The 27,170-nt window shown below is 42.5% G+C and overlaps 2 protein-coding genes across 2 annotated transcripts; one reads left to right on the top strand and one right to left on the bottom strand.

Annotated features, from left to right (window-relative positions):
* Window positions 1–2,765: 2,765 nt before the first annotated feature.
* Window positions 2,766–12,428, top strand: manf (mesencephalic astrocyte-derived neurotrophic factor). The gene is made up of 4 exons (XM_063215239.1): window positions 2,766–3,002; window positions 11,061–11,188; window positions 11,537–11,678; window positions 11,989–12,428. Exons 1-4 carry the CDS (start codon window positions 2,915–2,917, stop codon window positions 12,171–12,173), a joined length of 543 nt encoding a protein of 180 aa, XP_063071309.1. The 5' UTR covers window positions 2,766–2,914; the 3' UTR covers window positions 12,174–12,428.
* Window positions 12,429–20,117: 7,689 nt separating this feature from the next.
* On the bottom strand, window positions 20,118–24,019 carry rbm15b (RNA binding motif protein 15B). Its single transcript, XM_063215240.1, has one exon. The coding sequence runs from the start codon at window positions 23,831–23,833 to the stop codon at window positions 21,281–21,283; it is 2,553 nt and encodes an 850-aa protein (XP_063071310.1). The 5' UTR covers window positions 23,834–24,019; the 3' UTR covers window positions 20,118–21,280.
* Between the last annotated feature and the right edge of the window lie 3,151 nt (window positions 24,020–27,170).

Genomic DNA, 27,170 nt, shown 5'->3' on the forward strand with positions numbered 1-27,170 from the left:
TGCAGACGACACAACCCTGGTGGGACTCATCACCAACGGCGACGAGACGCACTACAGGACAGAAGTGGACCACCTAGCCAAGTGGTGCAGCGACAACAACCTCCTACTGGATGTCAGCAAGACAAAGGAGATTGTTGTCAACTTCCAGAAAAGTCCCCGCCGACTCCTGCCACTGACCATCGATGGCGCTGCTGTGGAGAGGGTGAGCAGCACAAAATTCCTTGGAGTGCACATCAGTGAGGACCTCTCCTGGTCCACCAACACTGAATCACTGGTCAAGAAAGCCCAGCAATGCCTCTACTTCCTGCGGAAGCTAAAGTACGCCGGTGTCCCACCAGCCTCCGTCTACAGAGGAACCATTGAAAGCATCATCACCAGCTGTATCACTGTATGGGACGGCAGCTGTACTGACTACAACAGGAAAGCCCTGCAACATATAGTGAACACAGCTGGGAGGATCATCAAGGCACCACTCCCCTCCCTGCAAGACATCTAGTCCAGCCGCCTCACCCGCAAAGCCCTCACAATTGTGAGGGACGAGACCCACCCAGCACACAACCTTATCCGTCTCCTGCCCTCCGGAAAGAGGTACGGGAGCCTACGGTCCAGAACCACCCGGCTGGCGAATACCTTCATCCACCAGGCCATCAGAATGCTGAACTCCCTCAATCCCCTCCCTACACGGTCTGCCCCAGCCACCATAGGCAGACAGGAAGCAAGACCATTTCTCTCTCTCTCTCTCTCTCTCTCTCTCTCTCTCTCTCTCTCTCTCTCTCTCTCTCTCTCTCTCTCTCTCTCTCTCTCTCTCTCTCTCTCTCTCTCTCTCACAGACACACTCACACATAACACACGCAACACACACAACACACACACACAAACAAGACAGACACACACACACACAAACGAAACACACACACACACACACACACACACACACACACACACACACACACACACACACACACACACACACACACACACACACACATACCCTATGGAACTGCTCCACGTGACTGCACCTTACTTGCACTCTCTGATCTCCACTTCCTAGAACTGCTTGCACTTGCTCCTCCAACTATGCTGCTAAATGCTACTTGACCACTGGACTACAGTGGACCATGCTGGACTGCACAGTGTGTAGTACAGCACAGCCCTGACTTTTTGTATTCCTCTATTGGACTGGACCTGCACTACTCCACAAGAACACACACACACACACGCACGCACACACACACACACACGCACACACATAACATAAACATAAAAACAATACAGCATGCTGCTTCTACTACTTGTATAACTATTGTTATTATACTGTTAATATTGCTACTTTCACTGTTATATTCTATTATTGTAATGTCTATTCTATATTTCTCTTATCTCTTGTTTACTTGTTCAATGTTAAATGTTAAATGTTGAATGCTTTATTTGTACTGTATTTATTATTGACCACTTCCTGTTACCAGTCCATCGCTGTTACACTGTCACTGTCTTGCACTTTATGTCAGTCTGTAAATGTCAGTCCTGTATATGTTTATGTCCTACAGAGAGAAAAAGTCATTTCATTTGCCTTGTGTGACTTGTGCATATGAAGAAAGTGACAATAAAAGCTGACTTGACTTGACTTGGTGGTTAGGGAGTCGAACCAGCAACTTTTGGGCTAGAAATCTGATGCCCTAACCGCTTAACCACGACAGCCCAGGTGAGGCAGTGCAGGATGGTGCAAAGTCACATAGAGCAGTTCAATGGGACAGGGCAATGTGGTTCTTTCTTCAATGTGCAACAACAAGCAGCGCTGGTGCTTTGTATGTTGCAGGATGCAGACAGTTCTTGTTCGTGGAGGACTGAGGTAGTCCAATCTCACATTTAGTGTGGTTTATCAGGCTACAGGTAAGGTGCAGTCACATGGTGCAGTAGCCTACCGATAGGTGCTCTGTGTGTGTGTGTGTGTGTGTGTGTGTGTGTGTGTGTGTGTGTGTGTGTGTGTGTGTGTGTGTGTGTGTGTGTGTGTGTGTGTGTGTGTGTACAGTATGTAGGCCTACTGGTGTGTGTGTGTGTGTGTGTGTGTGTGTGTGTGTGTGTGTGTGTGTGTGTGTGTGTGTGTGTGTGTGTGTGTGTGTGTGTGTGTGTGTGTGTGCTCTTGTGGGATAGTGCAGGTGCAGTCACATAGTGCAGTATGTACTGGTGCGTGTGTGTGTGTGTGTGTGTGTGTGTGTGTGTGTGTGTGTGTGTGTGTGTGTGTGTGTGTGTGTGTGTGTGTGTGTGTGTGTGTGTGTGTGTGTGCTCTTGTGGGGTAGAGCAGGTGCTGAAGTCATCTCGGTGTTTGTAGCCTACTGTGTCCTCAAGTTACGCCTGTCTTTCTGTTTTATGGGGTGGGGTCCTCAAGTCCTTTTACCAATACTAGCCTACTCCCGCACTTTGGTCAGCTGCCTCTGATGTAGACCTTATTTTAAAATGCTTTACAAACTTAGCTTGACTTCAGTTAAGATATAATACGTTTTCTTTAATTTGCTTCCATTTTCATCTCAAACATGTCATTTTAAAATGTAATATTTACTTCTATATTATTACAGATGCAATTTTGATTAGGCTATTTGGTACAGTATGTGCCACTGATAAAGGAGCCAATCGAAAGGCGACAACTGGCTTCTGTGGTTGACATGGGCGGTTTTAAACCTATGGGTAAACTGATCGTGGAATGTACTACCTCAGAACCAATCACCTTCGAAACCGTAACAAGCTCACCAATGAGATGTACATGGGCGGGCCCATTTGATCAGGAAGCTGTAGACTTGCTCAGAAACCGGCATCACTGCTAAAATAGCGATACTGGTTCTGGATGTATCGCTAGCGAAACATAACTTTCCAGGCTGTAACAGCAATATTAGTGATAGCTTGTGATATTGCACCTCTCATGATGTTATTAAGCGGTGTGTACATAGCAGTGACTCTTGCGCTTGTGCCCAGCATCACATACGCAGCGAAAAACGGAGATTGCGAAGGTCAGTTGACTCATTTTCTCATCAAATTATCTTTTGGTTATAGAGAGCTTGGTGATGGTTGTGTAAATAGATCAAGAAACTGCCCACGATTGTGCGGTATAGGGATAACTTGACACGGACCAGCCGATCCTACTACCCATACAAGCTAGCTCGTTTTTAATCGTGTCTTTAAATCAGTTATTTGGACACGTTGGTTGGTTAGCTAAGTTAGCTCAAACGTTACAAACATCACTAAAACTTAATGGCGTGGAGGATGGTTTTGATATTGTGAGTAATTTCCCTCAACAGCTCAGCTTGCTTTTAGCACGTTGTGAGTTTCCCAGATTCGTCTTTCTTCCCCTCCATCTCTCTCTCAATCTACGTTGTGATGATAATTTGCCTATTCCATTTGTCCGAAGCTTACCATCGTATGACTAGCGCCGGTTTCGATTTCAGCATAGGTACACGTCAATGGGTATGTGTGTATGACAAATTCATACCAGTACAATTTGGACTACAAAGACCCCACAGACTCGCGCTACCTGAACTTAAACGAGACTGGTATGAAAAACAGATGGAAGAACAGATGATTTAGCAAGGGGAATAGTAAAACATCTTCTTGTCTCTCCAGCTGTGTCATAGGACTTGGTCTATTCAAGGCTACCTTTTTACCACATGCTGTACATGTCCTTATGATAACAATGTCTACACTTCTCATGTAATAAGAATGTAGTCGAGCAGCAGCTGAACTTGTATATCTGACATTGTAGAGCTGTCACATGGATTGTGTCCAGTCTATGGTACAAGATGGCACTCAATACCTTAAGAAGCACAGTCGGAGCCATGTATTTTTGTTGTTGTTGTTGGAGCCCCCCCCCCCCAAATAAATAAATAAATAAATAAAAATCCAACACCAAAACAAAACCAAACCAAATACAAACAAAATACAGACAGATGAGGCATGTTAACTGAAGGCCCATTGTGATGGAGTGACCATCACTAGGGTTGTGGTGTTCTGACTGTCACACCAGTGAGTCTGGCTCATTGGTGTAGCAGTCAGAGCCCCCTGTTTACTACCCTAGAAGGTCTGGGTTCAAGACCTGGCTGGGCATCTCTAGTATACTCCCCTTCGCTACACTCATAGTAGGCCTAATGCTGCTGCACATTCACTTTAGCGGAACTGAAGTGATGCAAGAATGCCCAAACATTATGGATGTAGTTAGTTACCTTCTTGCAATAGGATAGTTAGACATACACGATACACATACACGATAAGCATTTACACAGGTCAAAGTCAAGGGAAGGAAGAGGGGGGGGGGAAGCAACTGTGCAAAAAACATATCCTGTGAGTTGAGGTGGACAAGATATGAACATGACCAAGAAGCAATGAGTGTTGACCGATAAGTCTATGGGGTCATTCCATGTCAATTCACATGATTCTCTAGAATCTCTCCAGGTGACCCTCTCATATCTCACATACAGGTACATTTTGATGTCATTTGAAAGAATACCAAGTATTAGCACCTACGTCCAACGGTTGCGGAGATGAAGCCCTCTAAAGTTGGGGTGCCCCTTACGGAAGGAAAATATATTTTTGAATATATGAAATGAAAATATATTATAATATACTACAATATATTGTTTGCCAATATATCATTTTATATTGTACAGCAGTATATTGCACAATATAAAGTGATATATTTTGCGGTATACGAGAATATAGACATTATTGCCGTTTTCGTATATTGACTTATGTATTGCATTATACTGTGAAATATATTGTTGGATATATGGAATTATATCCCATATAGTATATGACTTATTGATAAATCATATATTGATTTATGTATTGTATTATACTGTACAATATATTGTTGCATATATTGAATTATACCCCATAGTATATGGCTTACTGATGAATCATACAGTATATTGATTTATGTATTGCATTATACTGTACAGTATATTACTGCATATATTGAATTATACCCCATAATATATGGCTTACTGATGAATCATATATTGAATAATGTATTGCATTATACTGTACAGTATATTACTGCATATATTGAATTATATCCCATAATATATGGCTTATTGATGAATCATATATTGATTTATGTATTGCATTATACTGTAAAGTATACTGTTGCATATATTGGATTATATCCCATAGTATATGGCTTATTAATTAAATCATATATTGACTTATGTATTGCATTACACTACACAATATACTGTAACGTACTTTATACAAGGCATTTATGAAGTAATGTAATTACAACAATGACCAAACATCAATTCAATTCATTCAACTGTTGACATTGGTTTATTAAAAACATGAAACCAACCGACCCTTTAACACCACCGCTCACACATGCAGAGACAGAGGGGCAGACAGGCGCACACAAACCACGACTTGACAACGACACCGGCCAACAGGCCAAATGCTGGTGAAACTTGCCTGTGGCCAGTAACAATTTCAGTCTCCCACTTTGGCCAGTAACTTGTACTTAATGTAAATGCAGAAATATTCTAACCCCCCCCCCAAAAAAAAAAACCCCAAATAAAACAAAAACAAAACAAAACAAAAAACTGTGGCTGTGGCCGGTAAGCGAAACACCTCACATAAAGCACTGGCACACATGCACGCGTGCACACACACACAAACACATACGCGTGCCCGCGCCCACACACACACACACACACACACCCGCGTGCACACACACACACACACACACACACACCTTCAGATATATTTAAAAAAACAAAAAACAAAAGTGAAAGTGAAGGTGAATTCAGGGGCAGACCGCCCGCAGCCTCAGTCACTCAAGGTCAACAAGAGGGCTCATAGGCCTGTCCATGGACTTCTTTTTCTCTTGGTGAAGCAGTTCACAGATTCTTTTATTTAGCGACATCCGGATCTCCCCCATCCTCGCACCTGGATGTGCCTGAGCAACAGCATCTGCAAAAGTAAAGTAAAAAGAATGTTAACTCTCTAACCCATTGTGCAGGCGAGACGTTCCATTTCTTTTTCCGTTGGGAAGCGACAAGGAAGCAGAGGCTGGTGACGTAGACAAGCGAGGCGAGCGGGCGGGAAAGTTGGGCTCGGCTGAAAGATATGCTAATGAAACGTAGTGATGGGAAAAAGTTCAGTTTCAGTTACAATCTAGGGCCACACATTCCAAATGGCCTTGTTTTACGTGTCTAATTCAACCATGTGATCATTCCACCATCGAATCACCAGGCTGAATTGGACAGGTAAAAACAGGTCACCTGGAATATGTGGAACTGGATTGTAACTAAAACTGAACTTTGTCCCATGAAGCGGTAGCAAGTGGGAGAGGTTTCAAATGAAAGTTATTTCATGGAGTTATGTTACAACATTGTACTTGTAGGTAAACACTTGACAGCAGAGCCATGCATGTCCATAAAACAGTATATGAGAACATATAATTGTCGGGAGGAAATGCACGAGGATTCATTCTGCCCTTTACGCCAACTATTTAACTGGACAAACAAAAACTTGGGTTTCGATGGCAACATTGCTCGACACGCCCAACCCCCACCTGCTTACATGCTTACCATAACCATCAATTTATTAGTAAATAGTATTCACTATGGCTGGGAATATTACACCATTCAATCATGAAAGATTAATCTTCTCCATGGCTGTGCAGTACATTAGGTAGTAGTAGTTTCAATGAGCAGCATAGTCACAATAACTAATCTGGGAACAATCCTAAACAGTGCATCTTTAAAAGGGCAGGCAACTATTTAGGGGTAACACTTAAAATTGTTGACCTGGGTGTGTAAAATATCTTATTATTCATTTTTTGTTTTGTTTTACATATCCTCAGAGGAAGAATGTTGCTAAGCTAGCGAGAATATATGGACCAAAGTCCTGTAAATGATTTGGGAAACATTTATTTTGTCTCTTGACTGACTACCAATGCTCATACAGAGTCCACATAGCAAGTGAAAAGCCAGAGGGCAAGAGGGAGTATAAAACACCACACCACCTACAATGAAAAGTAAGTTCATTCGCCTCCTTCACAGACCCAGGTTTTCAGCAGTGATTTTCCGCCAAATAGTAGTTCATGCTCTATGACCTCTTTCAAGTCACTCTGGATTAAAGTTTCAGCTAAATGTAATGTAACAAGTGTACTTCTTGTTAGAAAAAATGGAACAGGTGCACAGAACGCTGAAATTGTGTTTGACCAATGTGCAGTTGAAACTTGAAGGGTATGCCACTAGTTTGGGGCCAAATACACCGTTGGTTCATGAAGGGTTTTATTTTTCATGTTAAGCATTGTGTTACATTCTCATACTCCTTCCTTTCAATAGTCTGAAACAAGTGCCCAACATTGCCCAGCTTTGTAAACCCAGGTCAATGATTTTAACCACATTTAGCCCAATGAACCCTTGAATGTAACATGTTACATCAGCAAGTTTCACACATTCAATGTGCAGTTAATAATGTAGCTCAAGTAAACTCTAAATCTGGATGTCCTAAGTCCTAACCCACTGTCCCTGACCCATCCAGTCCACGCCCCCCCCCAGACACCGCACACACACACACAGCTCAGTACCCCCCCCCCCCCCCCCCCCACACACACACCAAGTTCATGTCGCGTCCAAGACAAACTAGAAGTTCGGTAGACTGGTGGAACTACAGCATTCTAGCTCGCAGTCGCAGTCAGAGCGTCGTAGTGGCACTGTGTCTCGTCCCGACAACAGGGAAGACAAGACATTGAAATCGCAGCAGCCAGCATCGTTAACAGTTGCACGTCTGTTCTTGGCACGAAGGCACTCTTTTATGAAGATGATGAAGCGAAGGAAGACTTAAACTCATGCATGTAACTGGCGAGAATGAATTCCGATGAACAAGAATGACTCGCGCATTCGTTTAAGAGTAAACATGAACACCAACATGACTCAATGAATGCAATTGCTGTGAGCAAAGCAAACTCCGAACTATCACAGAGTAGCTGAAGACAACGACGTGTAGGCTACCGTTTTGAAATTCACCAATTTGACGACAAGGCTTCGTTAACCTCTAACAATAGCTCTACAAGAACGGGACAGTGCAGTTAGTTCGTGAGCAAGTTACTAAAAAAAAACCTATTGATGTTACCACAATGGGAAAACCGAAGCAGCAACAGCTATGCTTTACCAAAAATAATGCAGGACATTGCCTCATTTTACTATACTGTAGTGCCCATTTTTAAGCAAGTTAGCGATGTGCATTTAGATCTTGTCGCACTTCACTTCTGCTTTGATTCCCTTGCGTTAGCCGAGTAAGCTAGGCGGCTAATTAACTGAGGCCTGGCTTTCTAGGCTGACGTTGGGGCTCAGCAGTATTAGCCAGATAGATGTTGCTAACGTTCTCTGACAAGCCAAATAAAGTGGGCTCACCTGAAATTGACCGCAACCATATAATGTCGACCCAAGTATTACGTTTACGTTTTCAAGATGTGTAGAACTATACCTACTGTCAATGAGAACTACACACCATTTCGACAACGCAAATATCGCTAGTAGTACAACAGCTTGGTAGCGCGGGAAATTCAAAAAAATAACGTATTTCTAGTCCTTGGGGGGGGAAAATGAACAAACATCCAACTTCGATAAGCACTTGGCTAAACTTTGCACATCAACCACTGTAGACGTTTCAGACTATATGCTTGTATATTTATGTTAACAAATTAACAAACTTCTCTTTATAACTTACCTCGAGGCGGCTGGTTGGTTTGTGTCACTGTGGTGGGGAGTCTGGCTGGCGACTGTGTGGAGCGAGCTACAATCCGGACCGCGCTCGAGCCGAGACGACTTTAGCTTCTAGTTGTGACGACGTGACGTAGGCGCGTCATACGTGATATGAGAGCTGAGATGATTCAATCAGAGACTCCTGTATATTGATCAATATATTATTATATATGGCCATATATGGTCCACCTAAAATGACTTTATAATGTCGAGTAAATGTCCAATGTCGTGCAAAATGTGCTTGCTGAACTAAAAACATCAAGAAATACAGACCGAATAGTGGAATACAGTTTTGTTTTGCCAGCCATATATTTTAAAATATATGGATCAATATATTGTAATATGTTGTTCAATAATATATTGCTATATATTTTCAAATATATGAGCGTGTTTGTGATATATTGTGATATATTTTCTAATGTATTGCAGTATAAATTGTAGTATATTGCAGTATATTTTCCTTCCGTAAGGGGCCATGCCCACTTTTCAAGCCTGTGAATTGCATACAAAATTTACAAGCAGATTTTGACACCTGGTTTTAGTTTGAAGGAAGATAAAGGCCTAAAACCCACCATGGCCCCTCAATATGACCCTGTCTACCAGATGATGTACTTACAAATGGCATGCCTTGATTATTTTTGGCTATATTAAGCCTTAAAAACTGAATTTGTGAAACGCGTGTTGAAGAGTCTTGCCATTTTGGGGTTCCAGATCTTGGAAACTATGTATGCTTTGGGAGTTCTAATTGATTTTCCATGATATTTGGGAACTGTACAGTGTATTCCAAAAAATGTAGGGCGCTCAGACTGCAATTCACAGGCTTGAAAGGTGGGCATGGCACCCCAACTTCATCTCCGCAACCGTTAGACGTAGGGTGCTAATACTTGGTATTCTTTCAATTGACATCAAAAGGTAGGCTACCTGTATGTGAGATATCGGGTAAATCGGAGAGGGTAATGTGGGGAAGGCGTGTGAATTGACATGGAATGACCCTATGATGTAATATTGTGATGTAGAAGTTAGACGAACTCGCCTCACATTTTTGCCTGGCGAGTTGGTCTGGTATGCCACTGTTGGAGGTCCGACACAAAGTACAACAAACCCGTCGTCCAATCATAATGCAAGGTTGTTGTTTTTCCCCCTGTTTGAATCGTTGAGTTGATTACCAATAGTCCCTACTGCACTAGTTGGTCATGCGTCATGGTATTGGCAGAGGCAGTTCTAATGAAGGTCCCACCCACAGCCCTCAGCTCTCTGAACCGTTCGGTGCCAGACTAAGCTTTTCACGTAATAGTCTGGCTTTCCAGGCTAGGTGTACTGTTAAAAACCTACACCTGACGACAAAGAGCAGACTGTCCTCTGAAACGCTGGTAGGGGTGTAAATCATAGCCTTCATGACGATACGATATCGTATCGAATTCTTAAATCAGGGATTCGATTTTTTTCGATACTTAAGAATTCCCCATGATACGATGCGATTCGGTTCGATTCGATTTTTTCCAATTACTTTTCCACTACTATTGTGTTATGGAGCTAGGGCATTGCACAGGGGACAGCGATTCGATTCTTAAGAATGCCCCACGATACGATGCGATTAGATTAAATCACCGGCCGATACTTCCGATACATCGATACTTTTTCGATTTTATTTACATCCCTAAACATTGGGTATAAGTTACATAATAAACTGGGAGCAGCAACAGTGTCCGGCACCTGTTCACTTGGATGTGCGCGCACTCCAGACACTACTGTTAAAAGTAAAACCCTAGAACACCAGAACAGACCAAAGATATAAAGAGTCGTGGCTGGACTGTTCGTAGCTAGAGCGACACGAGCGATTAAAGCGTAAAAATATGACCGTTAAAAGTAGAATGCAGTATTCCGACATTCCAGTTGGCTGTGGTGGCTTTTGCTGAACTGCATCATGGCTCATTTTCATATTTGCTTAGCTTCAACTACAAGCTGTTACTCAAGTGGCTCGAATCGCCTGTAGTCACCCAAATCTCTTTTTGCCTCTTCCATCACCAGAGAGTATGCAAAGTCACTTTCTTCCGTTGCTGGTGTCGCTCTAGTCCCTTCTGGTGTGTTTGTGCTATTAGAGTTGTCATACATGTGCGTTGAAGTAACAGGATGATCCATAAAGAAGAGGGCTTTGGAAAAACATCTTTGGGAATACACTGTTGAATGACCCATCTACGTACATTTAATTCCCAAATAACCATGCTAAAATTTCAAGTCCTTTTGGCTAGGAGTCTTCTCTTTTTGAATTGTTATTATTATCTTTGGTTTACTGATGTCATTTTTTTCCAGTTTGTGTGAATTTCCTAGGAAGATTTTATCAGTCGCTGAAAGACAATGATGTGAAATTCACCCCTGCGGAAATCGAGAAGGCTTTCATGAAAACCTGCAAGGATGCAAAGGGAAAAGAGAACAGACTTGTAAGTTTTGGTAACATTTCTTCATTATTAAGATTATTTCCTGACTTATTGGATAACGATCATTGACATTTTTGGTAACAATTTAGAATGGCCGCCTTAAAAAGATTTGCATTGGGTTTTTTTCTTAGAGTATGCTTTTTAGATAATCCAGAAAACCAAAACAAAAAAATATGTCACAATGGTATCAGCTGTGGTTGCACTATGCAACCATCTGCTGGTTACAAAATGTCAATGACCCATAATCTTTTTCACACAAGCAGTTCATTTTCTGCAGACTGCTGCAGCATCTGACCTTAACGACTAATGTATGTAAATATAATGTTTTGACTGTCTTTTTTTTACATTCAGTGTTACTACATTGGAGCAACAAGTGACGCAGCCACCAAGATCGTCAACGAGGTGTCCAAGCCCCTGAGTTACCATGTTCCTGTGGAGAAGATCTGTGAAAAGCTGAAGAAGAAGGACAGTCAGATCTGCGAGCTCAAATATGGTATGTTAAGTTGATTTACAGCAAAGATGCCAAGACTGAAAAAAGTAATAAACGGTATTGTGTTTTCAAATGCACTATGCCATATCCATATTGTTAAAAGTGCACTGTGTAATATTTTTAGTAGTTCATTTCCAGAATTCATGCTGCCTATTCACAAATGTTACCTTTTATTTACCACCACCATCAAATTTTAAGTAAGCTCAGTCCAGTTTCTGGCTACCTACAACAATAACCTCGATGACTCTGGGGATCTGACATTTTTTTAAAGTAAGGTGCGACAACAATGCAATTTGTTGTATTTTTCCTCCAGAGAAACAAGTGGACCTGAGCAACGTGGAATTAAAAACCCTCAAGGTGAAGGAGCTGAAGAAAATCCTGGAGCAGTGGGATGAGACGTGTAAAGGATGTGTCGAAAAGACGGACTTTATCCGCAAGATTCAGGAACTCATGCCAAAATATGCTGCGAATGCAGCAAAGTCACGGACAGAATTCTGATGTAACTTTCTACTGAATTTTAGTTTATTTCAAATGGTAGGAAGAGACTAAAGATTTTGTGGACCAGTGTTCACATCACACATTTTTGTGTTCCAGTCTGGAAGGTTTTGCATATCTTTTCAAGGGATAGTGTTGATAGAACATGGTGGACGGTTTTGCTAAATTTGTTTGGTTTCTATGCTGTACAAACGTATAAAAAAGTGTTTATTCCAGTTGTACTGTACTTTTTCATTAAAACCAGAGCAAAACATATAACAGACTAGTACACTCTGTTTGAAAGATCAGTGTGATTTGAAAATGTGACCGCTATGCACATTAAATAGCTTACTTTTGATAATTTCTTTTTCTGATGGTAATTTTGTGATTGCACCTTTTCAGTTGTCTCTTAATATATAATAAAGTAGGATGTTGTTGTTTTGGTGATGCGGTAACGGCTGGCATGGTAAGTGCGTTGTTTTGGTGATGGAATTTAAACAGCCAGTGTGATTGACTGCCATGCTGTGTGCTCTGTGGAAGGATGGCATGCCAAGTGGTTTGCTATGATGCCTGTAGTCTGTAGAGCTGGTAGTCCAGTCGGATTATACCAATCAAAAACAATCAAAGTAGTATTTGTTTACACTGTTGTAATGATTACAGACAGGGGCGGATCTAGCCATTTTGGGGCCCTAGGCGAAATATAAACATGGGGCCCTCAAAAGTCATTATATAGACAGGCATTTTTGTGTTTTGGTGCTGTTGAAGTGTTTCGTCTCATATAGATCTTTGATTACTTTTACATAAGCTACACATTAAGATCAAGCCTGTTTTTTTGTATGTGTTTACCGCGACTGGCATGACAGTTGGGGCCCCTATGAAGCACTGATTTGGTCAGGGGGGGCCCTAGGCAATTGCCTAGGTTTGCCTAATGGAAAGTCCGCCTCTCATTACAGTGAAAGGGACGCTATCACCCGTGTAGGTCTTCCCTCCCTGGTGCGTCATGGGAAATGATCTTCAAAGTGGGGAAGAGAGTCACCAGCACATCTCAGATGTGGAAGATTTCAGGGGAGCCAGCCAGTGTTGATTTCCAGCCCAAAACGTGCTGAATACCCACACGGAAACACTAAATCCTGCCCAATTTGAACTTAATTCTATTGATTTCTAGGGCCATAAATTTGCAGATGAACCTGTCCAAATTCCTTTTCTCACCCATTTTACCTGCAGACAGCCATCCTAAACACCCCAATTGGGTGGGAACCCACCCAATCTGGCAACACTGGGAGATTTTTTTTTCTGCTTTTATTTAGAGCAGTGCCAAATTAACTTTTTGTCATTGAAAAGTTAGTTTGGCACTGCTCTAAATAAAAGCAGAAAAATAATCTTTCACATCGAAATGCTGTGGTGACTGTCTTTTCTATGTTGCTCACAGAGATTTTTGGCATCCATCCAATACATTCTAACTGTAACCCCTGGCAAAAAGGATGGAATCGCCCATCTTGGAAGATGTTCATTCAGTTGTTTAATTTTGTAGAAAAAAATGTGGATCACAGCTATGGCACAAAACTGAGGTTATTGCAAAAGGCAACTGCCTGCCTTTATGGAACATTAAAAGAAATTAAGTAAAACAATTGTGTCAGTAAGTGACGGTTACCTTTTTTAGAGCATATGGAGGGAAAGAATATGGAATCACTCAATTCAGATGGGAAAAAAATATGGAATCATGAAAAGCAAACAAACATTTCACCTCCTCTGGCTTTTAGAACAGCTGATACTTTCACAGGGGCCTAGGCTTCAGGTTTCTGTGGGCCCCCGCAGAAGGCAAATTCTGTGACAAATGTACGTAGTGTCACAACTACAACGTAGGAATCAATGATGACTAGGGTGACCACCTGCTAATAAGTCAAAGGGGGGACAAGGTGTAAGTCTCTGAGGGACAACGTGGGACACCCCCTGGTGTAATCATCGATAACAACAGACTATGATTGCTGTCTTGGAGAGTGGCAACATGAGAGTGGCTCTGAAGAACTCAATGATGTAATGATAATCCATAATATTACTTTGAATCGGGAGAAAGGTAGGCTACAAAGTCATGTGGAAGGTCTGGACAATGTATCTCCACAGCCAGAAATCGAAAGCCATGGAAATGGTTCTTGTGAAAGGAAAATGTGTTTGAACAAAAAAAAAAAAGAAAAGACGATCTGGACATGCTAAAACCAGCTTGGGAAATCATACTGTATTTTGTCAGATGAGATTATGGAGTTATTTGTGTGCATGGCCAAAAATGTGCACTGAATTCTATGAAATGTTGTGGCAGGCACATCCTGTTATGGGTCTCAGCATAGATATAGCCTACAACAGTGATCTCCAATTATTTTTCCACAAGGGCCAAATTATTTAGCACAAATGAGGCTGAGGGCCACATCATTTTCCCAACTGTTGGCTATGGCCACAGATAGCACACATATGTTTTCATTTGTTCCATCCTCATGGTGGTCTAAATGTTTACCATGCCCCGGCCAGATTTGGCCCACGGGCCACCATTTGGAGACCACTGGCCTACTATAAATCTTATTAAAGTTGAGGGCCTTGCTTTTTTTCTCAAAAGAATTTTCAAGAGTCAATCACAAAGTTAAATGGGATGTGTCGAGTTTGGAGTTTCCAGCAGGACAATGATTGTATTGCACTGAAAATTCACCAAGGAGTTCATGCAACATCACAAGTACAATGTTTTGAAATGTCCGTACCAATCTTGAGATGTTAACATCTTTGAAAATGTATGAATTGATTTGAACAAGGCTGTCCAACACAAGAAGGACATGTAACCTGACTGAATTGGAGGTGTTCGGTAGAGAATACTTGGAAACAATTCCAAGTACTCAACTGCTTGGACTCGTATGCTTTCATAGCAATTATCTAAAGGGCATACTCAAAGGTAAGCTCTTCCTCATATATTTGATTTCATTTTTTGTGGGGTCTTCTTTGACCTTATTCGATAGGACAGTGTGAGAGGTGGACAGGAAGTGAATTGGGAGAGAGACGGGGAGGGGTCGGCAAAGAACCCGGGCCGGGAATCGAACGTGGGTCAGCCGCATGGCAGGCGAGTGCCCTACCGGTTGGCCATGGCAGGGCCAAGCTCTACTTTGTATTACAGTTTTTTTCTGATTGCTAAAGCTCAATTTTCGTAACTTTGGCTGCTTTTGCAAAACTCTACACACAACTACAAGAACTTCACACCTATCTAGCAAAACACTGTAGATACGTTGCAAAGTCAAACTAAGGTTGAAAAACGCTATACACTTTTGGAAAATTAGCATTTTTGTGTCAAGTCATTCACACAAACTATCTTATAATAAACACACACACACTGCAACTACACACATGCAGTATAAATGATACACACATTTAGCTTGTGTTGTTCTTTGCACAATTTAAATCAATTGTAGATCACACTTTTGTCATGAATACATGTGATATAAAAACACAGGGGATGAGACTTCAATCATGGATGTTTATTTACGTTCCCCAAAGCAAACTAAAAAGATGTTTTTGACATGTAATTCAAATACACAAGAAAACACAATGTAAGTCTAACAAAGGAAATTATTGAACATCCATATGCCTTGCTGGATCGGACAATAACATTTCATTGACATCACATGCTTGCATCACATGTCTTTAAGTGCAAGACAGCAGAGAAAGTATCACCTTGTATCCAGTCCTGACATGCCGTCTGGTCAATATCAGTATGGACTCCTACAGCATATTCAAAACTAATTGTTGATTACCTGCACATATCAACATAGTTGTTTTATATGTTCTGAACCTTGTAGACCTGCTTCATGTGAATTTTGTTTCTTTCAACTAGCTGTGATATTGCAGAGATGCTCACATTATTTATATTTGCAAAGGTTCTGCCATGTTCTATTAGGCCTACTGAATTTCCTGCTGCCTTATTGTTAGCCATCACTATATTCAGAATGTGCTCAGGTGTGAACACACAGTTGTTCTCTGCCGCCTGCTCTCAGAATTCTTGTAATTCTGTAAAGTAGCAATCCCATCACTTGTACATTACTGTATTTCACACATTACAGTCAGTATATACTATATTGTCTTTCATATACACTATCTCTGTACATATTTGCTATACTGCGCTGTTGAGTATGAAATGACTCTACATACCGGTTCTCAGTGTGAAATGTTCTGCTTATGCTCCTACAGCGTAGCAGCTCAGATTGGGTTGAACCCTTTCACCAGCTTTCCTGTTGCTCATGCCATGGTTGATGACATGGTCAACGAATGTGTCATCTGTGATTATGTGCCTTTGTCTCCTTTCTCCCTTTTCTCACCCTCCTCTGATCCTGTGGTGTTTCTTTCTCCTTCCATTATTTTCTACACAGAAAGCTTACCTGTGACTTATTTATACAGCATGCCGGTTGACAGGTGAAGAGATTATCTAAAAGTGTTTCCCCCTGTCACATATTGTCTAAGATTTTTTTTAATAACATTACAAACTGAGTGCTAATCAGTTTTTGTGCAATTACTTTGTAGTTTGGCTGATTTGGTTATAGGTTTGTGCATCTGTGTGAGGAGTTCAGCAGAAGCAGCCAAAGGTTACAAAAAATGTGCTTTAGCGAACAGAAAAAAAAACTGTAATGGAATACTGTATTTTGGGTTCCCATATGCACATTCCTGTTTTTTTGTTGTGTAGATCCACATCATTTTGTTTCTGTTGGACCTTATTAAAAAGGTTTCACAACTGATGTTTCTCTTTACCTAGCCTATGGTTTAACATGCACTGCTCAAAAATAAAGGGAAAAATAAGGCAATGCAAGTCCAAGTCAATCATACCGTCAGCCTGTCCATTTAAGAAGCAGCACTGATTGTGAAATGATTTTTTTGTATGCAATTTTTAAAGAAATTAAAGATAATAACCAAAAGATGTCCCAAACATAGTTATCCTGCAGGTTGTGTCCACATACCATTTCTCTTTTTTTCATTCTTTCAATCTGATGTTTTGGTCACATGACTTTTGTCAGTGTCCCATTACATCCCTCGGGGCACCATGAGGCGGTGTCCATCACCCATTGAAGTTATTCAGGAAAGTGAAAGCCCATACTCCCAACTCCCAATGTCATTGTGACACAGCACTCAACAGCACACAAGTGTCCACTGCACACTACAAAATTGCATTTATGCCTCAACGTGCAAGGGGGCAGCCCCCAATGGCGCCCCAAGCAGTGCGGCGGGACGGTATGCATGCTCAGGGTACCTCAGTCATGGAAGATGATGGGGGAGAGCACTGGTTAATTACTCCCCCCACCAACCTGGTGGGTCGGGAGTCGAACTGGTGATCTTGGGGCTACAAGTCTGACGCCCTAGTGAGTAGGTAGTGAGTAACTATTGATCTCATTCAACATAGCATATCAATGTGCACTGTGGTGAGGTTTGCCGTATCCCCCAGCACAGTGTCCAGTAGGGCTGTAAAGATATTCTATTGAACGTAGAAATTGCAATACGCAGACTTATAATACTGTATCGTGGTGCAAGAAAGAAGTATCGTGATACACCCTTTCAATGTTCTGTTACCCATCAGCCCAGAAAACAAACATGATACGATGTGATAGTCAGCCAAGTTTCCAATCATCATTATTGTTTTTTAAAACGTTAACAAATTATTAGTAGGCCGTAACCTATTCTACCAATAAACTATCATAATTTTTATTTATATTTTTATTTTATAATATTGTCAAATGTGGAAAAAAGCAAATCAATTCATTTGAAAAGATACATGTAAAAAAATTGTGGGGTATCGAACTGCTGGTCAACGAGTTGAGAGTATTGTTACAGCCCTGAGCATGACCATAGTGTCCAGCATGGAGGAGATGCCAGGAGACATACCAGCCAGATGTGAAGGAGGCCATAGGAGGGTTTACAATAGCAAGGCCGTGCCCTCCTAGTGACGCAACAGCTTCAGCGTTGCTACCAGTCAGGTCAAGAGTTAATGCAAGTACTTTCTGAGTTCCCGCAAATACAGGAACTCCTCCCACTTTGTTGTGAAGCAAACAATCATTAGCAAACCAAGGGAAGCCATTTGGGAAATGCCGTTTGGGAAATGTTAATTGCTGCGCTCTTGGTCAGACCAAGTCTCTAAGAGATTTGAAAGTCGATGATAATCAGGCCACGTTTACAACCCATTTAGCGGGATCGCCATCTACTTATGCCAGGTGGCACAAGAGGAGCACTGCCAGAGCCCATCAAAATGAGCTTCGCTGACCACTGTGTCTGCTTAAATGGTCAGGAACAGACTCTATTAGGATTGTACGAAGGCCTGAAGTCCACACACAGAGCCTAGGCTTACCCTGAGCCCAACACCATGGAGCATGACTCACTGTCAGTTCACAATCAGTGCTGGGGGTTAATAACATGGTTAAGTGATACATTTTAACCTACCTAAATTTTAACCTTCAACCTAAAAAGGTTAACCTACAGGAAAAGGTAAACCAGCTAATAGATAGCTCACAGGTGTCATTTAGTACAGGAAATGAGGACTCCAAGCTCTTCTATTAGATGATTTACCACTACCTCAAGGTTTCCTGGCTTACTGCTGAACCAAGTTCTTGGAATAACCTCTACTTCCAAGTTATATTGTGTTGTTTTGGCGTTCCCATTATCTTTAACAATGCATGCTAAAATAACGTTTCTGCTTCAAAAGCTGAAGAAAAGATAAACCGATAAAATTATTTTTCACACCATTGTATTTACTGGTCTGTGATTCAAAATGTGGGCAATGCATCTACAATCTATGAAAGTGAAACATTATCAATTTTCCATGACATTTTATATGGCCAGGATCTGTATGAAGTGTCAATTTCAAGTTATAATGAATTTTCAAGATATAGATGCTGGTAGTACGGTGAATATTCATGAAAAAGATTAACATTTGCGAATGGGCAGCATAAATTCTAACTACTAATATAACGTAGTCTACATCAGTGTTTCCCAACCTTTTTTGTCTTGTGTACCCCCCTGAACCTTTTTGTTCTCCCATGAGTAGGCCTACCCACTAAGTCAAATTCTATATCGCTTTCTCTATCCCAATGTAATTAAGCTCCATACATTTGTCAAAATTACATCTTCCAAAGTACCCCTAGTGGTACACATACCCCTGGTTGGGAAACACTGGTCTACATACTCTACCTTTAAACTGATATTAAATCATTAAGTGCCAGCCATTTTCAAATTCAGAACTTCCAGTGCCAGGATTTTTTTTTTGTATTTGAGTGTTTTTTTCAAAACCCATAAAAAAATGAGTTCTATGTCCATGTCAACAACAAACATACCATAGGAAACTTCACTTTCCTTTATCACAAAAACACGTTTGTACCTCATTCTTTAGTTCACTATAAATTCTGATTTCTAACAAAAAAAAGAGAAATTTGGGGTTTCCCTTGTAATTACGTTACGATTGAAAAGATGCGTTTGCATGTCAATGGCACTGAATGAGTTAACAAACATACCGATATATACACAGAAGTAATAGTCTTACAATTGTTAATAAATCTTTGGGAGCCTTAAAGTGACACAGTACAATTTTTGGAAATAAGCTTATTTTACACCTCTCCTTGAGTTAAATGATTGTTTTACCTTTTTCCTGTAGTTTCAACCGTTCTCTGAATATGAAAATTGAATGTGAAAATGTTACCTCTAAGCTACTTAACATTGAGTCCTATGAGACCAGTTAAAGTAGTTGCCAGCTGGTTTCCTAGGACTCAATGTTAATCGCTAGCTTGGAGGTAAAATTTGCACGGCCATACTCCATACAGAGAACGGTAGGAAGTACAGGAGAAAGGTAAAACTCAATCATTTAAGTCAAGGAGAGGTGTAAAATAAGCTTATTTCCAAAAATGTGTCAGTGCCACTTTAAAAGGTCAATGGTAATATCAGCATATCTTTAAAAATGAAGACAACTGAATGTCATAATGTGTTTACTCAACACTTTGCATACAGTATACAGTTCAGTATCACTTAAAATGCAGATTACCTGGTTTATACAAATATGGAGTGTGACAATTTCCTTTAAAGAATAACAACAGTTGCATGACAACAGAAATTTTAAAAGCATTTTGTGCAAAAGGGCATATGAATTTGTTTAGTGTTCACTTTGAAACGCCTTTCACGTCGTACATGTAATGTGTACGTCGTGATTTCTTGTGAATTGTGTTCTCTAATGCAACAACTTGTGTGGAACTGTAGTGTATTTTTCCAATGTTATTTTACCTCAGCATTTTGGTCCAGAGGAAAAACGGGTATGGCGAAATGGCAGTCACTACGGTCACACTATTGCTCTTCTTAATGACAGCTGTATAAAATGTTACCCAAAGAATACAATTCCATTTAGGTGACCTCGAACATAAAATAAGAAGTGTAGTCTATTCCTTAGTTTGACTGTACAACACTAAAAGGTCCAAAGGCCGGCACAAAGTCAGGTAATCCATGCCAATGCTTTAGAATTGATTACACCCATTAAACAACTGCAAGATGCAACATTGCAGAGGTAGATGAGGGTCGTTTTGAGATAAAATCCTTTGCCTAACAAAATATTTTTATCGGCTTCATGAGGTCCAAAAACAATGTTCAGTAAGACTTAATGTGACTGTCAGTACATACAATACACACATACAATTAAATGTCAGGGCAGTCAAATAGGACTCAAAGTATGTGATTACTGTAACAAGTACATTGTTCAGAGCCAGGGAAAAAAATATTGGTCACTTTCTGACAGACATCCACCAAAACGGGACCTTTTCAAAGTATCCACTATAAATCTGCTTTCTTGCATGCATACTAAAATAATACAGGTTTTGCCTGTGGTATGCCCAAGTACTGCACCAGCATTTCAAAAGGAAAAAATGATAAGATACATGTTTTGATTTGAACTTTTTTTTAACACATGAGAATTAAACCAATTAAATCGACCATCCTCACTACAGATGACCAACAGTTATCAAGCTGTTTTTTTTTCAATATATAATTGATGGTTTCAGATGGACAAAGCTATCGCCTGTTGGGTTTTTTTCGTGAATAAAAAAATGTTTTTTCCTGGTTCTTGGGGGGCAAAAATGAAAAAGTTATCAAATAGTGTCTTTCACGATCACAATGACCAAATGTTCCTCCTCTATCTTCCCTAAAGCCTTAATAGCAGTTTTCAGGTACTGTTGGGAAAAGTCACATGGTGGGAACGCATACAACATGCCCCCTCCCTCTCCCTCCTTCACCCCGCCCAGTGGCAGGCCGATGACACCTGCAGCCTGCTTGTTTCTGAGGTATGTCACCAGGTTTCTCAGGAGACGTTTCTGCAGGCCAGGCTCAGCGAAGGGCAGCTCCCGCTCCATGGGGGCTTGGAGAGCCAGCATCACAGTGTAGCCCTCCGGACCGCCCACGTGAATGCGCCGCATCACCTCGTCCAGCTTGGGCTGGTCCAGCCTGAGGCGCTGGGCGATCTTCAGCTGCCCCGTGCTGGTAGGTTTGCTGACGGCGGGGTCCTGCAGCAGCGCGAGGGCAAACGCAGAGCTGCCCTCCAGCAGGTGCATGTAGGTGGGAAAGCAGCTGTTCTTCAGCACCAGCGCACCGTGCCACACCCGGCTCATGGACTGGGCGATCTCGAAGAGGGTTCCAGGAGGCTTCTGGCCCTTTTCTACCTGGGAGTCAGCAGCGTCGCCCTCTCCGGCGCAGGAGTTTCGCTCGTGTAGTGTGTTGGGTTGTTTTGAGTGAGTGGTGGAGGGTTCGTGGCTGTGGCTGTCCTGGCTGGTGTGTTTCCTGGCACTGCGCACGGGCCTTTCCGGCGACTCTGAGAGAGGCTCAGATGTGGAGTCTGGAAGGCGTGTGCGTGTTCGCTCCGGGCTATCCTCTGGCGACACCGGGCCGACGCTGCCACCAGGCCGGCTTTTCGAGCGCCCCCAATCGTCTACGCCGCCGGGCCTCTCACTGGATGGACTGCGCCGTGGCTTGCGTCTCTCCTCTCTGTTTTTCCCTCCTGCTCGTTCCGCATTTCGCTCCTTCGCCCACCGCTCCCTGCTTCGGCTGCGCGTGCGGGTTCGTCCGAAAGCCTCCAGCGACGACGACGTGCGCCGCTCCAAGCTTTTGGGTGGACTCCAGTCTGGCTCGGACGCCTGGCCGCGTTCACGCTCACGTTCGCGTTCACGTTCTGTAAACAGTGGATGGGTGGGGGAGTGTCCACCACGCACTCTGTCCCTCAGCTCACGCTCTAGGCTGCGACGGTGGCCATAGCCGTCTGCCAGCAGGTCATAGTGGGCTGGGAGAGAGGTCAGAGGTGGCTGGTACTGCTGAGGGTAGCCACGGGGCGAATCCTCAGCTTTGGCAAAGTCCACCCGGAGACGCCTGCTAGGCCCGCCGAGAGGGAAGCCACGCATCTGTGTGCAGGCAGCCTGTGCTGCATCTAGACTCTCATACTGTATGTAAGCAAAGTTGTCACCTTTAACATAGTCAATGGTGCGAATACTGCCAAAGCGGTCAAACTCCCGCGCCAGTGCGGCGAGAGAGATATTGGGTCCGAGTCCTCCGACCCACAACCGTGTCGTGGGGTTGGCCTTACCGTAGCCTATCTTCACTGCATTGCCACCAATGATGCGTCCCTGCATTGCCACCTTTGCCCGGTGTGCCATGTCCAGGTTCTGGAACTTGAGAAAGGCGTAGGCTCCTCCTTGGCCACGTGCTGGCCGTTTTATCACCACTTCTTCAATGATGCCATACTTCTCAAAGCCTTGCCTCAACTCGGGCTCTGACACACTGTGCTCCAAGTTGCCGATGAACAGGTTTCTGGTGGCCCGGTGGTCATCCTCTGGTTTCAAATCGTCCTCTGGAGGAACTTGGTAAGCGTAGGGACGGCCCCTTTCATCCAACACACTGTAGTAGTCCAAGACCCTATCACGCTCCCTGTGTAAGCTTGACCCCTCAATTGGGTAGTGTCGAGATCTTACTTCTCTAATGCTACTGACACCTGCCCCAGGGGAAAGGGACCTTTGTCTGTATGGGTATACATTATGTAGGGGCACATATCCAACATCTGGAGGCGTGCAGCTGCGTCTCCTTAGATACATGGGCTCCACTTTCAGCGGGCGGTCATACATCACTAACCTAGCTTTCATGTGCCTGGCTTCGCGGGCGTTCTCTGTGTGTCTGAAATTTACATAGGCGACCCGGCCGAGCTCCGGGGTATGTGACAACTTCACACTTACATCCCCAAACTTTTTAAACTCGTGAAATAAACCGTCTTCCACTTGTTCATCAGACAGTTGTGAGCCAAGGTTGCTTATCAATAACGTTTTGTATTCCAGGCCGGCGGCTGTCCGACCACTCAACAAATCGGCTGATTTACCCACCACTGATGAGGCTCGCAAAGGTGGTCGACCGAGCAATCCAATTTCATGATGGGTACGATGGAGCGAATCCCCGATGATGCCCCTTTCCTCTCGCAGCCTCGGCTTCTCTCGCTCCCTGCTCCGGCTCCGCGCCTGATGCTTCTGATAACATCTTGTATCCACAAGCGACACAGAAAGAGGAATGTGTCCCTCGCCGCGTTTCTCATCCCGTTCCCTCTCCCTGATTCTTTTTGGAATTCCTCTTGAAGGACTCGAGTCACGCTCCGCTTGTCTTTTCATTTTCATACAACTTTCCTGCACGATTGTAAAAACAATGCAGCTTGCAAGCGAACGGTTCTACTGCGACAGGAAGCGCACATTAATTACGGTGACAAATGTTGGGAAAACGTACAGCTTTCGATCCTGCACAGCGCACTCACTATGTCGTTACACTGGATAAACAAATTTACAGCATGCTAGCATCCTTATTGCTCTTAATCCGCCATCTTGAACAATAGCTACGTGAGCGCGCTAAGGGAGGGGATGTTGATAGACGTCACCGAAGACATCACTTCCTGGGACGCTCCAAACAGATATCCTTATTTATTTTTCAGTCGCATTATCATCTTTGCACAGCACCAATATTTAATTATATTATATACATAATTATATATAATATAATAAAAGACATATTATATTATATTATATTATATTGTATTTTATTATATTATTATATTAGGGCCTATATTAGTTGACCAGTCTCCAATGTGCAGTTGAACAGAACCCCCCCTCCACACACACACACACACACAGACACACACACACACACACACACACACACACACACACACACACACACACACACACACACACACACACACACACACACACACACACGGTGCAGTGAGAACATACAAGAGTTTACATACTTCCTCTGACACATTCACTCACAACACAAACATCACCACACACACACACACACACACACACACACACACACACACACACACACACACACACACACACACACACACACACACACACACACACAGCAGCAGCAGCAGCAGAGTACACTCAGTGGTCGTATAGGTTGTGTCCATAGATGCTGTATATTGATTTGATGAACGGCCATTTTTATACTATGAGTTCTTAAGTTTTGGATTCGCTTTACTGTAGTTATGTAGTTATGTATTGACACACTGCAAGACATTTGACCTCATCGCGATATGATGTTTTGTCCCCGTCACGGAAGGCCGAATAATACCAGTGGTGTTAAGAGGGTGACAACTGGTGATGGGTAAATGTAGCCTGATTATTATCGACTATAAAATCTCTTCGAGACTTGGTCTGACCAAGAGCACAACAATTAACATTTCCCAAAGTGCATGGTTGACCCGCCTCCCTAGGTTTGGTACCGGTTGACTGGTTTCTGGCAAAGTGGGTGGAGTTCCCGATTTTTCTGGAGATCTTACATTGCTCTTGGCCGGACTAGGAGCAATGCCGAAGGTGTTGCAATAGGAGGCCGTGGTCTGGTTGGCGTGAATGAAGTTTTGTTGAATCTCTGAACCACTTGGGACATAGTTTCAAGTGGGTTTGTTTGTAGGCCTACTTGTAGTTTTAGTATAGAGACCTCTCCTGGTGAAAAGCATACTTACAATTAAATGGGCCCAATTTGACAATCTATGTTATGTTGCGATAAGTGGGGATAGTCACAACATTGGAGATGATCTTGTACTTTTGCACACAACTTTCAGACATTTGACATTCTAATGAAGAGGCGACATAAAAAATCCTGTCATAAAATTGCACGGTCTGCCTGCAATCACATTGATGCCGTAAGTGTTTGAGACCATGCGATATGTCACATCTTTGTCACTTTACTTACGCGAGTCGAGCATAAGGAATGTTTCTTTTTGTGCAACGTCTACATCCGCATGTAGACAGCAATGCATTCTGGATGAAAATGGTGCATGATGTTTAAAAGTCTTGTACGACTTACCAAATTTCTGAGATGGGATTATCGGGTCTTTTCTGAGATGCAGTTTTGGCTCTCCTTATTATGGAGAGACGGCTCTTTCGGCTCCCAATCAGCTTCCCATACATAGGCCTACGTATTTCTTGCTCCTGTAGTGTTTCTACTCCTTGTGTGCGTTCCAATATGCAACCCTGCGTCCTCCACTTGTGCTTGTGGCCTCACCCCGCCTTCTGGCCCCTCCTCTGTGGAGAAAACAATTAAGTTTCCCAGCCTAGCCAAAACAATTTTTGGGGGACTATTCTTCAATCACCATCCAGTTTGCAAATGAGAAAATGACTTTTCAATTGAACTTTTACGAGCTATTGAAATATAATGCTGTTGTCAGTGATGTCATCATGGCATATTATTTCAAATGGGGATGAGTCTGCCTACAGAGATGAAGTAGAGCGCTAGGTGGGGTGGTGCAGAGAGAACAACTTGCTCCTGAACACAGCCAAGACCAAGGAGCTGGTGGTGGATTTCAGGAGGAAGAGGACTGCCATCCAGCCACTTATGATTGAGGGGGTGTGTGTGGAGAGGGTGTCAGACTTCCGTTTCCTGGGAGTTCACATCAGGGAGGACCTGACCTGGGGTGTCAACACCACTGGTCTAGTGAAGAAGGCACAGCAAAGACTTTATTTCCTAAGAATACTTGGGAAAAACAACATCTGTCAGAAGCTGCTTGTGTCCTTCTACCGTTGCTCAGTGCAGAGCATATTGACATATTGTCTTTGTGTGTGGTTCCCAGGCTGCACTGTGGCACAGAGGAAAGAGCTCCAGGGGGTCATAAAGGCTGCAGAGAACATCATTGGCTGTCCTCTTCCATCTTTGGAGGGCCTATACAGCACTCGCTGCCTAAAAACGACCAAGTGCATTCTGAGAGACACATCCCACCCAGGTCACAGTCTGTTTGAATTGCTGCCATCGGGCAGGAGATTCAGGTCCATGAAGACAGGGACAAACAGACTGAAAAACAGTTTCTATGCAGCGGCCATCACAGAACTGAATTTTACTTCAAAAGCATAGTTTTTATATACATACCATTCTTTTTATTCCATTTTTATTTTTTATTTTTATTTATTTTATTTTTATTTATTTTTGCTTCAACAAGGAATGCACAATTGCATTGTGCTTGTCACAATGACAAATAAAAGATGTATTGTATTGTATTGTATTGTATATTACTTCTTGGTACAAGGCCACAAGCACAAGTGGAGGACGCAAGATCGTATATTGGAACGCACCCCTCGTCTGCTGTCTGTAACCCCTGACTAGGCCCATTATACAGCTTGGCCAATTATGTGCTGTTTTCACACACAAAAAAATAGTTTATTAAAGTGTTTTCCTGTGTAAAGTATGAGTTGCAAACTAGCAGAAAGTTTAATCATCAGCAGTCAGATATTTTGCGTATGTGTGAGTGTATGAATGTGAGTCAATGTGTGTCACTAAATAATCACAGCCTATTCAACATGACACTTGCTCTACTACTTAAACTACGGGATAGCAAAGTCTTTGTTATGTCAGTATGTATGAGTAAAATATGAAAAGCCTTTATGGTCATTATGATAAGATTTGAGAATGTGTGAGTTTGTGCATGCCTGGGATTTGTATTAGGCCTAATCTGTGTAT

This window comes from Engraulis encrasicolus, chromosome 14 (genome assembly GCF_034702125.1).
Source record: "Engraulis encrasicolus isolate BLACKSEA-1 chromosome 14, IST_EnEncr_1.0, whole genome shotgun sequence".
NCBI classification, from domain to species: Eukaryota; Metazoa; Chordata; class Actinopteri; order Clupeiformes; family Engraulidae; genus Engraulis; species Engraulis encrasicolus.